This window comes from Onychostoma macrolepis, chromosome 17 (assembly GCF_012432095.1).
Source record: "Onychostoma macrolepis isolate SWU-2019 chromosome 17, ASM1243209v1, whole genome shotgun sequence".
Lineage (NCBI taxonomy): Eukaryota > Metazoa > Chordata > Actinopteri > Cypriniformes > Cyprinidae > Onychostoma > Onychostoma macrolepis.
The window spans coordinates 31,212,694-31,233,800 of NC_081171.1; the positions used below are offsets into that span (position 1 = coordinate 31,212,694).

General features: G+C 38.9%; 2 protein-coding genes across 6 annotated transcripts in view; one reads left to right on the forward strand and one right to left on the reverse strand.

Moving 5' to 3' along the window:
* Positions 1 to 7,691, forward strand: part of angel1 (angel homolog 1 (Drosophila)) — a 30,869-nt gene extending 23,178 nt beyond the window's left edge. The window contains exons 6-11 of one of the 5 annotated variants that reach the window (XM_058749609.1): positions 554 to 680; positions 761 to 874; positions 4,482 to 4,512; positions 5,082 to 5,233; positions 6,458 to 6,611; positions 6,938 to 7,691. In XM_058749609.1, coding sequence (XP_058605592.1) covers positions 554 to 680; positions 761 to 874; positions 4,482 to 4,512; positions 5,082 to 5,233; positions 6,458 to 6,600 — 567 coding nt within the window. In that variant the 3' untranslated portion in view covers positions 6,601 to 6,611; positions 6,938 to 7,691. Of the gene's footprint in view, positions 1 to 553; positions 681 to 760; positions 875 to 4,481; positions 4,513 to 5,081; positions 5,234 to 6,457; positions 6,916 to 6,937 lie in introns of those variants that run through there. The other 4 variants (XR_009266749.1, XM_058749610.1, XM_058749611.1 and 1 more) reach the window with 4 other exon arrangements.
* A 147-nt stretch (positions 7,692 to 7,838) lies between these two features.
* vash1 (vasohibin 1) lies at positions 7,839 to 20,998 on the reverse strand. The gene is made up of 8 exons (XM_058749616.1): positions 20,694 to 20,998; positions 19,869 to 20,561; positions 17,555 to 17,643; positions 16,497 to 16,553; positions 14,161 to 14,235; positions 12,439 to 12,820; positions 9,763 to 9,872; positions 7,839 to 9,682 (listed from the first exon to the last, which is right to left on the reverse strand). Exons 2-8 carry the CDS (start codon positions 20,208 to 20,210, stop codon positions 9,610 to 9,612), a joined length of 1,128 nt encoding a protein of 375 aa, XP_058605599.1. The 5' UTR covers positions 20,211 to 20,561; positions 20,694 to 20,998; the 3' UTR covers positions 7,839 to 9,609.
* Between the last annotated feature and the right edge of the window lie 109 nt (positions 20,999 to 21,107).

Here is a 21,107-nt window from a genome sequence, read left to right on the forward strand (position 1 = left end):
TTTTTAGATTGTTTGTTCATTCATTCATTCATTCATTCATTCATTCATTCATACAGTAGGCTAGGATAGTGTCACTGGAAAAGACGCCTAGTTGGTACGACAGGGTCACAGAGCATTTTCTTGAAAAGGAACGTAGGGCAGAATTTACGTAAAAAACAAGGGAACAATTTTTATGATGTAGGCCGAAAATGAGCTTCCCCTCTTTGAAAGACCAGCAGCCGCCACTGCTCTGCTGGTAGATAGACTTGCATGGCTGAGATCAGCAAATAAATATGAAGTATTGCACAACACAAAAGAAGACATTTAAAGATTTCAGCTGTTTTTGTCCATATTATAAAGTCGACAGAAATGAATCAAATGTAGAGGCTCTTATTCATTTAACAAAATCAGACATTACCACATTTTTAAAAATGCAAGATATTTTTTGTTAAATTTCCAGCAAAAATAACTCTGTAGACACATTGATTGTGTACTTCATATATGTGTGTGGTTTTCCCAGTCTTGGTGTTGTGTTTGGATTGTGTTGTGATGAATGGATTGTGTGCTCTTGCAGGTTTCAGGTCAGGTGGATTTGTCATATAAAATCCATCACACAAGGCTTTTTGCCCCATTGTGGCCCAGCAGCCTCAGCATCACTGACGGCTGTCAGTACATGTCTGACACGCAGACCGCAGCTTCAGGTCAGCGCCAGCTCAACATTTCACTAATCACTTTGGATTCCCAGCATGCATGTGTTTTGCTCATATGTGTGTGTTTGCAGTAGACAATCGGCAGTACAGCGCTGAATTTCTGTGTCAGCTGCGATACTGTCCGGCGGCGTGTGTGCGGCCCGCTGATCTGGAGCTCATACCAGGAGTCACTGACAAAACACCAGGTGATAGACTTACTCCCCTCATGTCTGGTGTACCAGCTGTGCCTAAGCCTAGTTTTGATGTAAACAGTTTACACACTACTAACTATTTAAGCATTGCACCATTAAGCTTAGTTAAAACTTAATCTGTGTATGCCATGTTTTCCAAAGAAATAGTTCTTGTCACTTGACGGATTGTGGCTGGTTGTATAAAATGCTTAGACTCATCTTACAGGTTAGACATCAGGGCCCGTATTCACAAAACACCTTATCTTATCTTACCTCTTAGAGTTCTCCTAAATAGCCGTAAAAGTTTTTAGCTAAGAGTTTTCTCTTAAAACCTATTCACAAAGCTGCTGAGACAAACTTGTACTAAGGAATAGAGAGAAGTCTTAAGCTAAGAGAAAGGGGGCGGAGTGTTGCTATGGATGATGTCAGCATGCTTATTAACTATCCACACAGTGATTGGCTGATAGTAGATTAAAATTAAGGTTTAAAAATAAAAATGTTGCCACATTCAAACAAAGATTTTAAAATGCAGCCTAAGTGTCACTAATTAAACAAGTATATGTTCAGCTAATAGTCAGCCTCTTACATGTGTGCTTCTCAAAATTTGTGAATATGCATATAAACAGCCTTTTAATTAACGGAGTAGAATAATCATGGCTGATGGTAAGGCATGCAAATGTAAAAGAAAATCAACCTGAACACCCGCACAGCTGTTGCTTCTTGTCCAGCTGATTAATCAAAACAAGGACATAATCAAAGGAAAATTTGGAGTTGGGATAACCTTTAAAACAGAAGGCGATACCTTTATAAAAGCTCTTTATTGTCAAATATTTCTAAAATGTTTATGTTCCGAGGCAGATTGCCAGCAACAGCTATTTTAGGATAGTTTGTGTCTTGGTCTTAGTGACTTGAGTCCTCTTCACTACTCCTAACCTTTCACAGATTTAGGAGCTAGTTTTAGCGCTAAAACGCTTTGTGAAATACTCTTAGAGCAAACATTTAGGAGTCCTAAATTTAGGATTGATGCCCATTATGTTTAAATGGGTGGTTGATTGCGATTTCACTTTTTTAACGTTAGTTAGTGTGTAATGTTGCTGTTTGAGCATAAACAATGTCTTCAAAGTTACGACGCTGAAAGTTCAATGCAAACAGATATCGTCTTTTAAAATTATGTCAGTTTAATGCCTACAAAAACGGTTCGTAGGGACTACGAGATAAACCCTGCCGCCGGGGCATGCTGTGCTGCTTTAGAGAAGAGGAAGAGAAAACTAGGGGTGCACGTAAAAAAAATCTATTCATATATGAATCGTGATTCTGTCTTCTAACGATTTTAATGGAATAGTTTCAAAATCAATGTTCTAAAGCAGCAGTTCTTAATACTGTTCCTCGCGTCGCTCTGCTCTGCATCTCAAATTCAAATGAGCTTTATTGGCATGACTTGCACAGTATTGCCAAAGCATTGTCCATTACATGAATAAGGAACAAACAATTATATAATACATAGAACAAGAATAGATCTGTAAAATAAGTAAGTAAATATGTACATAAGAAAAATTTAAGACATCTCTCTCTCTCTCTCTCATTCAGATCATCTGCTCAGTGAATACACTTATTTTCACACAGCTATGAGAAGCGTTATACATGGACGTACCGTGTGCGGTTGCCGTACTGTATTAAAGCTTTAATCAGGATAAAACTGTATATTAAAAGCTAACATAAGCAGTAGCATTTACAAATAACAGCGTATCTAAAAGTATGAGACAACAAACAAACAAACATACCATTAAGAGCCGTGCTTGCACAGGTTCTGCGTGATCCTCTTCATTAATATCCTCTGCGTCTCAATCGGGCTCAAATTGATGAGCAATATTGACGACGCCATTGTTTACAATACAACTGGAGCACATGCCGCTGAGCGAGGGGCGGGACATTCAGACGCGCACTAGAGGCGGTTTAGCCAATCACAACACACTAAGCCAGCTAACCAATCAGAGCCCATCACGTATTTCTGAGGGAGGGGCTTCATAAAACCAGGAAATAATCGAGGAGTTTATCAGAGAAGGGACAGAGCGGTGTGGAATGAAGGTAAATTATGTGAAAAATAATGCATTTTTAAAAAAACAAAGCATGAACACGTTAGACTGCACCCCATAAACACAATCAAGCCTAGAAAAAAACCAGTAAACCACCCCTTTAAGATTTTCTCCTAAATCAGTGAGTTATGAGCTACTTTTTGCCTTAACATGTTTTGTGAATACAGGCCCTAATATATATATATATATATATATATATATATTTTTTTTTTTTAAGACTGGTCATAACATAAGTTGGTTATATAAAAATAAACTTGGCCTCACTTATCAACCTGAACAGGATAAACTGAGATTGACTGTTTCAAAGTAGAGCCCTGCATTTCAGACCTGACTTTTTTACGCCTCTAGGGCCGGGCTTCGGGCCAATTTTCACATCATAGTTCAGACGTGGGCCGGGCCTCGGGCCTATCAACGTTTTGTTGATATTGTGAGTGCACACAAATAAAAGTAGACCCTATACAGTTCCGAATGATGTATTACTCTTACCTTTTATGAGCAAAAATGACATCGTATCCATTGACAAAAATGCAAGTGATTGCACTGGTGCCTCCACGTCCTGCAAAGCGCGCTTTAGCTTCCGCTCTCCGCACAAACTACAGAGCACATTTATCTAGATTTAACGTTTAAACATTTGTTATATGCTTGAAATGTTTTATATCTATAGATTTTATTTTAGGCAAGTCGTGATGATTTGAGAAGGCTAAATTGATCAAACATAGACTATGATCAGCTCACTGTATGCCGCTGGCCGCTGAACTATTTTAATAGCTGAAACGGTAGTATAAGCTGTTTTGGGAGAAGGGGGAAAAAAGACAGGCTCGGGTCGGACTGGTAATTCTGATGAGCTGTCGGACACGGGCCGGGCGAGGGCCTGAGCGTCTCGGGCCAGGGCTCGGCTAGGGCCTAAATCTGAGGCCCGTGCAGGGCTCTATTTCAAAGCTCTTGTATTTGAAGGCTGACATTAGATCATTGAAGGTAAACGTCATATATGAGTTACAAATCAATTAGTGGTTACTAAGCCTTTAGTGTGGATTTTACTTTTCTAAGATCTTAAAGGGATAGTTCACCCAAAATGAAAATTCTGTCATTAATCACTCGCCCTCATGTCGTTCCAAACCCGTAAGACCTCTGTTCATCTCCGGAACACACATTAAGATATTTTTGGTGTAATCGGAGAGCTCTCTGACACTGCATGCATATACTGCAATGTTCCCAGACCCAGAAACGTAGTAAGGACATCGGTAGAATAGTCCATGTGATGTCAGTGGTTCAATCGTAATTTTATGATGCTACAAGAATTTATGAAGCTCGATTTCATAGAAAATATCTTTATTTGTGTTCTGAAGATGAACAAAGGTTTGGAATGACATGAGGGTGAGTAATTAATGACAGAATTTTCACTTTTGGGAGAACTATCCCTTTAATATTGCAAACAGCTGGCGCGACCCATAACTTCTCACAGACTTCTGTATGTGTCTGAGGTGTTTGCAATCATGTGTGCGTCCTGAAATATACTCTGCTTTTTACAGACCCAGACGACGTGGAAATGTTTAGTTCAAGGTGAGTTAGCTGGTGTTCAGGTACAGAAGAGTCTTGTCCGTTGAAGAACTACATTAACCATAATCCTCATCCATCAGTTGATTATGTACATATTTCTAATAAATTATAAAATATATAGATTATTATTTATTTATTTTTTACATCTAATCAAAGTCTATAGTAAGTAGTTTTCAGTAACAGCAGAGCACACAGAGTAGCTTCGTTTTGTGTGAAAACATGGAGGAAAAGCTGGGTGGGTTTTAAAAGAGCGCTAAGGGAATTATACAAATGAGTAGATATTGTTTGTGTTTATGCAAATGAAGTCGTTTTATTTGTTGTTTGTTGATTTTAAATATAAAACTTGGTGAAATGATTTGTGTGTCAGTACTTTTTAAACATTTCCAGCACATTTTAACAATACTGTGATAATACTTTTGGTCACTATAATCATAAGAAATTTTCAAGTGTTTTTTTATTTGTAATTATCTGGTGGCTGGTTGGTTTGCTTCACGGCTCAGAACTCCTTATTGTGTGTAATGTCTGTGTGTGGAGAAACTGAAGAGGCTGGTGTGAAATCTGGTGTTTGGCAGGTTTGGACACACGTTGAATCACGCGCTGAGCCTGAGGTCAGCTTACAGTCCGGTCCAGCCCGACATGCGGACTGTGGTCAGCTCTCTGAACTCAGAGGGAGGAGCGATGGTCGACTACATCTTCTACTCCACCGGCTCTGCTTCAGCTGAAGGTGAAGCTCTGAGCTGCCAGTGTTTGCTTGATCAGCTCACATCAGATCATCAGCAAATATCTGCAGCGCACCTTCAAATGCTGATTTTGGTCTGTCTGTCTGTTTTAGTGAACTAAAACTTAAATTATAAAAACTATTTTGGTACTTGAAATAAAATCATTAAAAAAAGACGCATTTTATTCCAGCTAGTTAACAAGGCAACATTTCTTAGTTTCCATTAGTTTAACTTGTACTAAATAACTAAAACTGAAATGTGACCCTGGACCACAAAACCAGTCATAAGTGTCAGTTTTTCAAAATTGAGATATATATACATCACCCGAAAGCTGGATAAATAATCTTTCCATTGATGTATGGTTTGTTAGGATCGGACAATATTTGGCTGAGATGCAACTATTTGAAAATCTGGAATCTGAGGGAGCAAAACTTAAATACTGAGAAAATCACCTTTAAAGTTGTCCAAATGAAGTTCTTAGCAATGCATATTACTAATCAAAAATGAAGTTTTTATATATTTATGGTAGGAAATTTACTAAGTATCTTAATGGAACATGATCTTCACTTTATATCCTAATTATTTTTGCCATAAAAGAAAAATCTATAATTTTGACCCATACAGTGTATTGTTTGCTATTGCTACAGATATACCCCAGCGACTTAAGACTGGTTTTGTGCTCCAGGGTCACAAATGCAAATTAATAAAAGCAACGTAGACATTAACAAACAGCAAAACACAAAATTACTTCAACTTGAATTAAAATCGACATGAAAGCAAAAAAACAACAACTATTGAATGTGTGACACAGTGGAGAAATAATCTTCATCACACATCATCTGAGGAGCGTTTATTTCTTCATCTCTCAACCAGCATTGCATTATATGTTTGGATCATTTACATCTCATCTGACTAAGACACATTATTGGAGATATAGAGCGGCCGCTGATATTTACATCATTTTATGTCAGTATCTGCTGCGCTGTTATAAAGATCTCATTGATTTACATTACAAGCAGCAGAATTTCATCATTTTAAATATCAGAATCTGCACCAAATTGCACATTTTGCTCAGTTGAGCTGTTTTTCCTCCATGTTCTCACTGTATCACACTATATGAGCCATCAAAGCCTGATGGAGCAAATTTGATACTCAGCAAATAAATATGTAGTCTGAAGGTTGAGTAAGCGGTTGTGTTTGAGCAATGTCCTGCTGTGTTGTGTTGACAGAGAGCGCTGGCGGATTGAAGCTGCTGGGTCGCTTGTCTCTGCTGTCGGAGGCTGATCTCTGGTCTCTGCGAGGACTTCCTAACGAAGCGTTTCCCTCGGATCATCTCAGTCTGATCGTCAAGCTTCAGCTTCCTCCTGTCTGACCCTAACAGATGTAAGGATTGCTCGTCTTTATCATTTTCATTGCCTTACAATTGGATTGTGAAAGAAAAAAAAAAATATATACATTTTGTCAGGTGAATATTTTGTTTTCTGTTCAGTACCAGAACGAGTGTTTGCACGTGAAATATTCTCCATTGTGACGTTTGATACGAGGAAATACCGTTCATGGTTGACATGTTCAAGATAATGTAATCAGAACGCAGTTGCATGCATTTATTAGTTTTCAGTTTTTTTCTTTCGGTTTTGAATTTATATTTTGAACGGAGCTAAATAAATAACTATGCATTGCTGCCGTTTTTTGCTGATTGAACGCACAAGAAGAAGAAAATGAAGATTACAGCCAGCGTCTCCACAGCCACACGATGCTGTTATTGAAGGTCAGATACACACAGTTATGGAGCTCTAATGACAGTCTTTCATTGAATTCAAGAATCTGAATGTGTTCTCTTGAAAACGGATGAGGGGTTTGTACATCCACATCATATGTGGTGTGGTCATTCTATTGTTTTCAACTTTCTCATTAATCTCAGTGAAACTAGGTTTGCAAAAGGTCAAAGTACTTCACAGCTAAAACCATGTTCATCCTCACTGCAAGTAAAGCTCGGCAGGAGCAAAAACACCACCAAAATGAATTAAAATGCCCCCAAAATTCAAGATATGGGGGCAAAATATATTTATAATCAAATTCAGTAAGTTAATAACTGGTAAAACTTTACAATAAGATTCTATTTGTTAACATTAGGTAACTACATTGCTTAACATGAACTAAAAACGCATCTGAAGCATTTCTTAATCTTCAAATCAAAAGTTGCATCTCTTAATATTATTTAATAAACCTGAACTGTACGAATGAACAGCTGTATATTTATTTACAAACGTTAACAAAGATTAATAACAATGAGCCATATATTTAAGTATTTAATGTTAAAGCATTAACTAATGGAACCTTATTGTAAAGTGGTAATATTATTTTCTAATTGCATGTATTCATTACATTTAAAAATGTAACATTGGTGCATATATTAGAAAAGAAAGGCATTATAATTTTTACTTTTATAAAACTTTAATCTCACTTTTACATTGTTTTGCTATTCTAACTATTTGTCGTTTACTATTTTTGTGATTTATATAATATATACTTATATTTTGTATGCTCTTAGCGCTTAAATCTTTAGTATCATGAGTAAGATGTCACACAACAGAAACAACATATCGCTCGTTTGACAAAAACAAATTATAGGCAATTTATTGTACATTTCAGTTTCAAGTGTCACAAAAGAACCAGTGATTTGTTTAAATGACATTCAGTGCTGTGACGTCAAAGTGAAAAATCAACATCTGTTAATCACACACAGTTGGTTAATCATGTGGCAGGATGCAGTTCTAATGAAGAACATTTAACAGCACCAGCATTAGTGTCTTCTGCACACATCGGAATCACACTAGTGCACTTCATAGTGTCTCACAACAAGCACGTTTGGCTTTAGTGTGTAAGTGTGTGTGTGTTTGTGCATTTTACTGTTATGTGTCTACTGTAGGAGAACATCTGCTAATGAAACAGACTGTTACTCAAACAGCACGTCTACATCACGCTACTCCTAAAGTCAACATGAAATGATGCTCACAACACATTATGAGGTATTCAACAGGAAAATGAATCGGTGTGTGATAGTTGGTTAATCAAGAAAGTGACTTCAGAGGTGAAGCAAGTTATCTTTTCATGAAAGATAATGAAGACAAAACATTTATTTCTGTAGCATGTTATGCACTGATTAATTCTTTTTTGTTAATAGCAGGAACATGAATTAAAGTCAATTTCATGTTGACTTTAAAAACTTGGATGCGTGTAATTGAGCATCCAATCTTTCAAGAGTTAAAAACTAAAAACCAACAGGGGCTGCATTCATAACTACTGAACCCTGTATATTCTGATCTGCAACATCATTTACATACATGTCCATTAATATCATGATCAGTACTGAAGCCATCAGAAACACCAGCCAGATTCACCAGTGAGAGTCAAACACAAGTGCTTTTGCTCTTTCAAAGCCAAATATTTGCTGTGTTGTAGTTCAGATGGGAATCGCTTGTGAAACCTGATGACTGAAGAAAAGTTCAATACTGTAAGTGTCGCTAAGTGCAAAAAGCGTGCTGGGGAGGATGAACTGCTCGTATTATTATAGATGTTATAACAACACTGCAAAAAAAAAAAAAAAGATTTTCTTCTGTATTTTTGTCTTGTTTTCCAGTGCAAATATCTAAACATTCATATATCAAGATGCGTCTTGTTTTCTGAAAAATGCATCAAAATGAAGCGAGTTTAAGACAAGAACAAATATTTGCCAGCACGCTCAGAAAAATAAACTGCATTCAAAGGGAAAGCTAGATTAAATTAGAGCATGAAAATTTTTCCATTCAAATGATCTAAACATTCTTCAATCAAGATACATTTACTAGAGGCTCAAAACAAGAAAAATAAACATTTGACCCCAGTGACACTTTTTTTTTTTTCTTGTTTTGAGCAAATACTTTTTTTTTTTTTTTCCAAGACTCAATCAAGTCGTTTTGCCTCTAAAGGAAAAGTATCTTGAATGATTTAGAAATGACTATACTGGAAAACAAGGCAAAAATACTGAGCCAGAAAATCATTATTGCAGTCCAAAAACTGATCAAAGGCACCAATAAATGGACTACAGGCTATCCTCTACATCAGTGTCTAGTAGAGTTAAAGGTTAACTTGCACTGTATTTACAGATTAAAGATGAAAAGTTGCCCACAGCACAATGAACAGCTGAGGCATAGTATTGAAATGAATATAAATATGATGCATTGTTCATAATGTGGCTATTCTACTAAATGAATGATTAGAGGAGGTGTTCATGTCTACCCTTATAAGTGAACCCATTCTCTGTGTAGCACGATACTACTTCAAGTGAACACACATCTTCATCCTCTCACGGCTGTGTTTCAGTCTTTGTCTTGTGAATCTCTCAGACCCTGATCTGGTATCCGTTCACATCAGCCGCGGGCCCCGCCGGCCCGGACCGCTTCTCCACTGACGACCTGTGAAAACAGCACCACCTGTTGGTCAGATGTTGTGTTGTAACTGTATCAGTGTTGTGAATGATCTGTACTGTAAGTACCGTCTGTTGATTTGGCTGTTCTTGCGCATCGGGCTGCCTGGGTTCCTCAGAGGAGATCCCATATCCTTCTTCCTGTCTTTAGACGGTGATGGAGGAGCAGCTTTACCAATCTGAAAAACAGAGCTTAATCAACCACTAAACACAATGCATGTGGTGTGATTATTAACATAAGATATATGAAATAATCTAATTATTTGAAATGTGACAGTTTATTGAACCTTTAGACAAAATCTGTATATATATAAAAAATCCATGTTTATTCATTGTTTGTTTGTTTTTGAGTATCACATTTGATCCATCAGGCTTTTATGGGTCATTTAGTCTGACATAATGAGAATATGGAGGAAAAAACAGCTTAGTTTTATTTATAGAATCAAATTGAGCATAAATATGCAATTTAGTAAATTAAGATGAAATTTTGATTTCATGAAATTTTGTAATGTAAATCAATGAGATCTTTATAACAGTAGAGTAGATACTGACATAAAATGATCTAAATATCAGTGGTCACACTATATCTCCAATAATATGACTTAGAAAGATGTGACTGAAATGATCCAAACATAATACAATGCAATCCAATGCTGATTGAGAGATAATATAATGCTCCTTAGAAGATGTGAGATGTTTTGGAGGCTTGGGAAGATCCAGTGAAAGTAAATCTTCTGGAAACAAATGTTCCTCAAAAGACCCTGATGATCAGATTTGAGACGCAATGATTTTTCTAAAATCTAAAGTTTTTTTAAATGCAATGCAAATCACTTTGGACAAAAGCATCTCCCAAATGAATAAATGTAAACGTTATGTCAATGTAATGGTGGCATTTTTTCAAAGAGGCTTTTATGAAACAAATATGCAAACAAAATTGATCGAAGAGGATACCAGTATCCAGAAAAGCACATGAAAATGTGGGTACTAACAAAATGGCAGTGGGATGTCCTGGTTGTGTTTGGAAGGAGGTAGATTAGCACCAAATTAACCATTAGCGTAAAATGTTCATGCTACCAGGCAGATAAGTGTTTTATTTTCATCTCTCGTCTAGTACTAATTGATTTTAGCGCTGCCCTTGACACCAACGCCCATGCCCATGCCATTCTCTTGGACAGATTAGATAATTACATTTGCATTTGTGGACAAGCATTAAAATGTTTGTATCATCGCCTGCCACTTTGTTTACAAGAGGAACAGTCTAATCTAACACAAACTGAGTATGGAATGCCACAAGGCTCTGTATTAGGTCCATTTTGCATTTACCCAAAATGTATTTTAAATGCTGGATGACAAGTCTTATCTAAAAGCTTTAAACTACATGACACTAATTCTAGGTGTTATTTTAAATACTGTGGCAGTTTGAAAACCTGTTTGATTTATCAATTACGCAGGAAACTCTGGCTGCGTCCGAAATCGCATACTACTTGTGTAGGTACTGCATTTGAATTCGAACATACTACTCGACCGTTAAAAAAGTACCTTCTATATAGTATGAATGAGGGTAGTATGAATGGAATTCGGACGTACTACATCCGCCATGTTGATGTTGTCACGTGTCATGCATCTTCACAACAGCCCGAAAATTTAAAGAGCCCACTTCACTGCGCGAACATCGTTAATGATTTAAATTCTTATCGCTTAACGAACCGTCTATTTAAAGAAAGCAGCGTAACAAGCTGATGTACTACATTGAGGTTAACGTAACTCCATCTGATCGGTAATGATTAGAGATCTTTTTACACCTAATTCACACAATCGTTTCATCTGTTTGTTAAACCCTCAACAAGTCAGCCGTTTACTTGGATGATGTTAAATAAGTACAAGTTAACCACAATGAACATCAACAATGCTTTTCCCTGAGGTACTTTACACTTGAAGACAGCCGCGTCACGGCTTTCCGCCATTTTTCGAATATGACGCCGCCTCTCCCGCGGCCTCATGGGATAGTAAAGTGTCCATCGTATGCCTACTACAGAATTTGGAAGGAAGTAGTAGGTCATCCGGGTACTTCTCGCCTACTATTTTTCGAATACTATGAATTCGGACATACTACTCTCCTCGCATACTGTTTTTCGCATACTATATAGGAAGGAATGAAGCATTTATATAGTAGGGAAGTATGCGATTTCGGACGCACCCTCTCACTCGTGCCAGATTTCCACAAATACAGAGTTCTGGCATGAAACTCTAGATGGCACAGTCTGATAGGTCTAACTCAATCTGACCTAATGACGACATTATCACATGGTACAGCTGATTGGTTCTCTCCTGTATCGGTAGCCAGTGAGCTTTCTGCTTAAGATTCAAATTAGGAGTGGGCTATATATCGCATGCAATTGTCATACGCATCTCGTCAATAAACCCGGTTCCGTGATTAGTGGTAAATCTCCATCACCTGCTTTCAGATGGAGCGGCATTTAATACACAGAGCCGTAGTTCACTGACAAGCTACACAATATCGCATTCATTATCGAAGGTGATTCATCTGCGATAATGAACGCGATATTGCGTAGCTTGTCAGTGATCTACGGCTCTGTGTATTAAATGTGTCAGGCAAATTTTCTGTGAGCTATTCCTTAGAAACAAAGGTGCTATCAGTGATTTTTATGAGCAGCAAAGAACACACAATTTGATACTGTCAGCAGTATTATGATTTATACGTCTGAATAGACGTATCATCCATACCTTCAACCTCATATCCCGAGTGTGTCTCTCCAACTCTTTCCTCAGCTCTTCTTTGGACAGCTTGTCCACGTCCAGCACCGAATGCTTCCATTCAATCTGCTCCACGCTGTGTAGGTCGTGTGACACGTAATGACCGATCTTGACCTTGCACAGTGTGTGCCAGTATCTCCGATAGGCCACCTGGAACTCTTGAAGGAGGTCCGTGAGTGTTTTGTACTCCAGCGGTTTGTACATCAGGTCCTCGCGGCGGCTGATGCCCAGAGCACCAAAGCGACCGCCGCTGTGGACGCCCAGCACAATGTGACGAAAATGACTCCCTGAGAACTGCGTTTTAAAGCTGAGAGGAAACCGCTCAACGTTCGGCATGCTGTTGGTGAGGTAACTGAAGCGTCAGCTGTGTTAAGGGAGTCAATGGTAATATATTCAATAGACAGCTGTGTACATTATCAGCAAGTACAAGGGAAGTGTTAAAGTCAGCATGAAATGAAAATCTACTTTCTAAATGCATGCTATAGATGTCAATGTGAAAGATTTATCCATGTGTTTAATTAAAAAAAAAAAAAGCTTTACGAATAAAAAAGCCTGCCATCAATGTCTAATTCCAAATTAATCAACATTTTAAGCTACATTGTTTTCATATTTAAGAACAATCTAATTATCATCTCAGAATGTTTTCTTTCATTCTGTTTTATCTAGTTTAGTCTTTATTCTGCCAGTACCATTCAAGACTGTCTGACAGAGCACTTTTCTGGACCCAGCAGGCAATAATCTTTACAAATCTGCCTAAGCCCTTAATTCTGGACATCTCCAGGACACCCAAGAAATCCTCTTGTCGCCTACATTCTTCTTTCTGTCACTAAAATGTTTAGAAGATTACTGAAAGACTAAACTGGATTCTGAACTTATTTTGATCATCCAGTAACATAAGTTAATTATAGACCCATCCCAAATCCTCCATTTATGCCAGAAATGTTGTTTAAATCAGAATTTAGCCATAGCGCAAAGACTGAACCTGTCAGAGTTACAAGTTGATTTTATCACCTGATTGGGGTTGCATCTCACTTCTAGTACCATTCCATCGCTGCCTTTGACACCAAAGATCATGCCATTCTCTTGGACACAGAGTATTATATTAACATTTGTGAACAAGCATTAAGATGTTTGTCTGACTGCTACCACTTTTTGTGAAAGATGAACTGTCAAAACTAACACAAATTAAGTATGGAGTGCCACAAGGCTCTGTACTAGGTCCTCTGTTGTTTTCATTTTATGAAAAATTTTAATGGGAAACAACCAATTTGTTTCCATTGTTAAGCTTATGACAGCTCTATATTTACTACATGCTCTGTATATAAGTTAGTGGAGTGTATTTTGTATGATAAAATATATAAACATGTAAAACACAAACATTATTGTCCAAATAAAAAAAATTAAAAAAAAAAGCCGCAAAGACTAGATAATTGCAATGCATTACTTGCTGGATGTCCTGCAGTAATAAATGAGATCAACTGGTTCAAAATGCTGCAGCAAAAGCTTCTACCAAATCCAAAATATCTTTTGATAATTTCAGTCTGATCTGAACAGTTTAAGCAGCACTTTCAGTCCAGATTGTTTTAGAATGTCACATCTGAGTGCAACTATTACTCTTTTTCATATGCTCAAAGGTATAAAAAAATAAAATAAAATAGTTCATATTTTCAGTCCAGTTCAAGTGAAGGATACATTCCGAGGATAACGGCTTCCAGACATTTAATTGGTAGAGATTCTCTTGTCATTTCCTTGGCAATGTCCATCAATCTGAAAAACACATTGTAGGTAATAATGCAATAAGAGTCTATGCAAGTGAGCCTGAAATATTTTTACAAGATGAAAATTAAAATGAATGAAAAGTATTCTGAAAACAATATTCTCCCAATAAGGTCTATTAATAATAATCAAAAGTATTGAAAATAGTAAGCTAGCAGCATGACTTTGCTTTAATTGAAGGATAAAGCTTTAAGAAAGGAGACAGATGTGTGGACGGGTCTTATGGTCACAGTCAGTTGTTGGAGTGCCCAGCTTAGCCACCAGAGGACACTCTCTTTGAGTCATTGTTTGTGTGTTCTGGACTGCGTTTCCCATCACCCTTTGCACTCATTGGTTCATTTCTGCCAGCTGTTTATCATTGACTCATTACCCTCACCCTATATATACCTTGTTCATTTTGTCTTTAGTTCCTATCTTTGTTTTGCGCATGTGGATTATGTTTTTTGGACTCTGAAAATAAAACTGCAAATGGATCTTTTTGTGTGATCCGTGACAGAATACTGACACCGTTTACAGATACAGCAGCTAGACTGAGCTTTTGACTTGTGGACCATGGGCATTCGAATTCTTCCTCCTGCTTCGAAGGAATGGAAAGCTCGGCTTAGGATGTTGGCGGATCTTCGGCAATAAGGGATGCAAGTGGGTGGACTGGCACAGACTTTTTGGACATTGGCGGTAGGATTGGAACTCTGTAATTCTGAGCTCAGCAAAATTTTTAATGAGTGCCTAGACCAATGGTTCTCACTTCCAGTCCTGGGGGCCCCCTGCTCTGCACATTTTGCATGTCTCCCTTACTTGACACACCTGATTGAGATCATCAGCTCGTTAGGAGAGAGATCCATGAACTAAACTAACCAGCTGATGATCTCAATCAGGTGTGTTAAATAAGGGAGACATGCAAAATGTGCAGAGCAGGGGGCCCCCAGGACTGGAATTGAGAACCACTGGCCTAGACAATCCCTTGCCTCCTTTTGAGATGGAGGGGCTTAAAACTGGCTTTTGGAGTTTCATTAACTATCTCCGTTACTGCAGTTCAGTGACGTCATGTCGATCTGAGCTCACTGCAGTGCTCCTGAAGATGCCCGAATCCTCCATAATATCTCCAGATAGTGAAGCTTCCCTATCTCTGACCTGCAGGCGACAGCCGAGAAAGAGGAGGGCAGCTAAGTCCGCTCTGGTGGTCTCAAGTCCGATGGTCCTGGAGGACCCGACCTCTGCTCTGTGGCAACCTCTGAGACTACAATCTAATTTCACTGCTGCTGCTATAATCAAGAAGGCCGTCTTTGAATGCTCCCATGCACGCAGAACAGCCCAGAGGCCAAAAGCAGAGTCCACTCCAGAGCCTGCTCCAGAATCCACTCCAGTCTGTGGGTTCTCCGAGTCCACTCATGAACCCACTCCAAACCGGGAGCCTCCAGAGCCCACTCAAGTCTACGATGCCACTCCAGAGCTCGTTCTAGTCCAGGAGTCCACTCCTGAGCCCGCTCCAGTTCCTCCCGAGGTGGCGGTGTCCGCTTCAGCTCCTCTCTGGGCCTTGACGCCCACTCCTGAACTCTGTCTGCCCTGTTATGGCTAAAGAGACTGTTGAACTGTCTGCCTGCCCTGTTTTGGTCAAGGAGACCATACCCGAGTTATCTGTCTGTACTGTTGCAGCCGTTGAGGCTGCTATTAAACTCTGTGCTTTTGTTTGCAGTCATGGTGTCGTTTGGTGGTCTATTGTTCGTGTTAGTCCCATTGAGGTGGTTATCGGCCTCCCCTTTGCTTCCTGCTCTGCCGGCCCCGCCCTGGAACTCTGCTCTGCCACCATCTCTAATCCCTCATCCATTACACGGACCTGACCCACCATTCCTCCCCCGATCCACCTCCCACCTGAACTTTCTTGACTTTTTTTTATTTTATTTTTTTAATGGAGTGTCCGGAAGCCACTCTTTAGGAGGGTAATGTCACAGTCAGTTGTTGGAGTGCCCAGCTTAGCCACCAGAGGACACACTCTTTGAGTCATTGTTTGTATGTTCTGGACTGCGTTTCCCATCACCCTTTGCACTCATTATTGGTTCATTACTGCCAGCTGTTTATCATTGACTCATTAGCCTCACCCTATATATACCTTGTTCATTTTGTCTATAGTTGCGTCAGTATTGCATTGTTCCTGAGTTGCTATCCTTGTTTCCTGTTTTTGCTCATGTGGATTGATTCTTTTTGGAAAATAAAACTGCAAACTGGATCTTTTTGTGAGTATCCGTGACACTTACGCTGTGAGCGGTCTGCTCTTCTTGATCTCAAAAAACTGTGTTCCAGTGTGATTGTATCTGACAGACAATGTTAAGCACAGAACACTGATGTATTGCTTGACTTTATATAACGCATTGTCTCTGGACAGTTTACAGACAGTAACCTATTATGAGTGAAATATATCATGAGCATTATTCTGAATAATATATATACAGCAACTTTTACAGTGTTACAAAACGTCCAACTCATTTCAGCCATCAACGTAAAAAAACCCCGCCAAACTCGGATGGAATTTAGGCCACAAGTCTACAACGTGAGCTGAAATCACTGATAAAATGTAATGGACAACAATCGCCAAACCCAAAGTCTCTGTTCACTAAAACCATGTCTTTCTGCTGCCAAATCTTGACTGATTTTTATCAATCAGTGCGTCTCAAATCTGATCATCAGTATCTTTTGGTGAGCGTTTGTTTCTAGAAGCTTTACTTTCACTGTTCCTCAGTGGAGGAATGATCAAACTATTCTATTAAAATGTCACGTTTACAGGATTAAATTTCAGTCTGTTAATCACACAAAACTATCAAGTCACCATAGCGCTTTTTACAATGCAGATTGTGTCAAAGCTGTATTACTGTATTAAACAAGGAAATAGCGAGTCGTTATTCTCTGGCCAGACAAAACCAGCAGTTTAATTCCAAAATCATGACTTCCAAAAACTTGAAATATAAGTTATATTTCATGTTTTTAGCTCAATGATTTTTTAATTTATGTTCTTTTTAGAGTTTGGTAGCATAAACCACTATCCACTTTTTAGTGCATGATTTTTTTGGGTGAATATTTCTTTAAATAAATGTATCTACAGCGTCAGCTCATGCTGACTGATTCCTGACCAGCATGCATGATAGAGTCTGGATCAATGTAATACTGCAGTAATGAACTATTTACAGACGTGTTATGAAGTTCATACAGTAACAATATGAAAACGGCTGATTGCAGGACATAAAGTGACTGTAAACTGTCACGAGGAGCAACTTCAGCACATTGATGCCCCTCCTGAAAGACGAGTGTGAAAGGATACTGCAAGTCCCTGATGTATCTCTGTATGGCTTCCAGGCGCTGGGGAATACTGCTGTTGGGCTGGAATGTAGGCACACTTGGTACTGGAATCTACAGGGTTAAAAAAAGAGTTAACAGCTGGACAATGACATCACGCTCATTTTAATTAATGACAAACCATGATATATAGTCCTAGCTGATCAGTCCTTGATTCAGTGTAAAAGGATAGTAATCGAAAATATAGGTTTCAAAAGCTGTTTTTCACAGTGATGCCATAGAAGAACTATTTTTAGTTCCCCAAAGGACCTTTCAGTGTACTGTTCTTAAAAGAACCACTTTTTTCTTAGTGTGAATAACATGTAAAAATCTAAAGAACCTTTTGTGCAATGGAAAGATTCCATGGATGTTAAAGGTGTTTCATGGATCCAAAAATGCCAATAAAGGAACTTTTATTTTAAGAGTGTTTATATATCAGCCGAGCAGTAACGGTGACAGCGCGGTCTGGATCTGGGTTCAGCTGAACTCACAGCATATCGATTAGATGCATCTGATCTGATCAGTCCACAAGGGACGAATTAAAGAAATAAAGCCAGGAAGACCGATGGAAAGCAGTCTACAAACCGCTGGGATATTACTGATACCACTAATAGTGCTGCATGGTTGATGTATCTTTATAGGCCAAAACCCGGAGATGAGTTCTAATTTTAGCATCGTCCTTAAGTCGATTAGTTTTTTGAATGGGTTTTGGGTTAAATGCCTAATATAAGGTCTGTGGTGAACATAAGCTCAAGATATTTTCATGTTTTATTCTAAAACATCAGTAAAACCCCCTTGAGGTGGCTAACAAGTGTCTAAATAGAAGTGGTCAGGACATTAGTCTGGAATATAACATTAGTCTTGGACATTTACTTGCATTTAGGCTTCAAAATTAATAAAGGTTGTGCTTATTCATGAAGATTGTGATGAACAAACTTTTGTTGAACTTTTGATTCTGCAATAATCCAAAAGCCAAAAGAAAAACCCAGTTGGGTTTTTGTGGATGGAAGCAGGGTGATATGAACTTACAGGACTGCATACGAAAACACATCATAATAAACAGAGTCTGAGACCGCTAGTGAAAATGTTTCCGTTTGTTTCAATCATCGCAGGATTTCAAGTAGAATCATGAATGTCTTAGTATTTGTTTTGTCTCTCTTTTGCTTCAATGACAGCAGCACTGGAGCTTCTTAAGCAAAACCTGATCGTATCCTTTGTCTGAAATATTTCAACAACTTTTTCCACATTTTTTAATGGTCTTAATGTATTTAAATGGCCATGAGAAAAGCATCTTAAAGTCGAATGCAGTGACCAGTGTTGGGGGCAATGCATTGCAAGTAACACGAGTTACGTAATCGGATTACTTTTTTTTTTTTTTTTTTAAATAACTAGTAAAGTAACATGACTTTTTCATTTAGAAGGAAATATCTGAGTTACTTTTTCAAATAAGTAATGCCAGTTTCCCATGTTTTGACTGACGGCTCTGGTGTTGCCATGTTGAGAGAAATCAGGAGTAAGTGCAGAGCGTTGTGTGTGAACATGATCTTACTGTAGCTCTAGACTAAATATCAACATGTTTACTCATCTCACCTGCACAAAAACACATTCAGAGTTCCTCAAAATCAACAAAAACAGTCAAATGCAAACTTGTTTGTTATTGCTGAATAGTGTTGATCTTTCTTCTCCTGCGTCATATTCTTCATGTGATTAGTTTGAGCGGCGTCCTCTACTGTACAGACGTGAATCTACATCTCCTTCAGTCTGAGCCGCATTCACTTCACTTTTGTTGTGAAAGGGCTTTTACATTTCTAAAAGACGAACTTTTTATATTAAAAACAAACAAGCAAGCCCTGCCCATATTTAAAAAGTTACTTAAAAGTAACGTAACACATTACTTTCCATAAAAAGTAACTAAGTAATGTTATTAGTTACTTTTTTTAGGGAGTAACGCAATATTGTAATGCATTACTTTAAAAGTAACTTTTCCCAAGATGCATTTTCTTCATTACTACCCAGGTTAAAAAACAAACAAAAAAAAAAACACTTCCATAACGTACTTAAAGTGCTCTATTTTCGGCACTAATTTTGTAGTTAGTATGCTAAAAATGATTCTTTAGTACTTAAGAACATCTCAAGTGTGCTAATTTGGGACACCGTGAATATACACTAAAATCATTTTTAGTATACTAAGTACAAAATCAGTACATTATGGAAGTGTAGTGTTTTTTTAACCTGGGAAAGGCCCACCAGAAGAACATCCACTGGCTGTTTTGGCTCATTTCTCACAGTGAGAGCTCTACCTTGGGGAGGTCTCTGGTTCCCCGTATCCTCCTGGACACCGCTTCTCCATCCGGGTGGATGCGGGCGACGTGCCGCCACATCTGCTCCCAGGTCTCCTCGTTTATGGGCAGACCCCCCCTATTAATAATGAACGGGATCCCTCCATCCCGCAGATCTTCTCCTTCGTCCTCCTGCTCCTCGTCTCGCTCCTCGACTCCCTCCAGACTGAAAGCAGTCCGCAGCATTCTCAGCCCGACAGAAGAGCACGGCTGACTCAGACAAGTCCTGATTCCCGGCTTCTTGTGGATGATCCTCCTCGGCGAGGAGCCGTGATGGACGGTCCCGCAGCAGGACACCGGCATGGACGGCCCACAATCCGGCCGAAGCTAGCAATTCTGGGACCTTCTTAAAAGCACGATTAAGAAACTGCTGTGGGCCCCTAGAAACCTCTGGGCCCCTTCTGACCTCTGGGTCCAGCAGAGCTACGGGCCCCGGCGGGATGGCTGGGGTGTCTGGACACAATCTGACCCCCAGCCACAACTCTGTCAACATATATCAACCAGCATACTAGGTCTGACAGTATGCAATGCAAATACAATACAAAACTTTAGTTGTTTATGAGCGCAGGAATCCAGTTATAAAGTCACGTGTCTTCTGATCACAGCTTACAGTAACAGCAGACTGACTCCCATCTGATTTATACACAAACCAGCCTGTTAGATGAGAAACAAACAGCATTTGATCTTAGATTACAGATTTAAATGTAACACACGACCACGGAGAACACAAAAGTCACGTGGACGCGTTTAAATGCAGGTATATGTGATGAAAACGAGCTGCATTACAGACAATGAGAGGACAGCCGCTCCTCTGACGTCACCAGACCGCCGTCCCCCCCCCGCGCGCTCGCCGTCGGTAACGTACTTAAACACGGTACAGTGCAGTGCAGTGGCTTTCCGTGTCCAGCTTGATTTTGTTTCGGTGTAGGGTCCGAGCCATCGCCCTGCCGGATCACAGATCCCGTTACACGACGCTGATTGTGATGCCCGATTCATGAACGACTCGTTCTTATGAACAGAATCCTTTAAAAGATCCGGTCGAACCGACTCGCGAAGCGTTTGTAGAACACCGGACTCTATGCCTTTGTGCAACTGAGATTGGAACAATATTATTATACTTGAAAGTTATAGAGTTAAGAAATAACATTATTTTAATCGATTGTTAATTATTTTATTGATGTCAAGCTATTAATAATAATG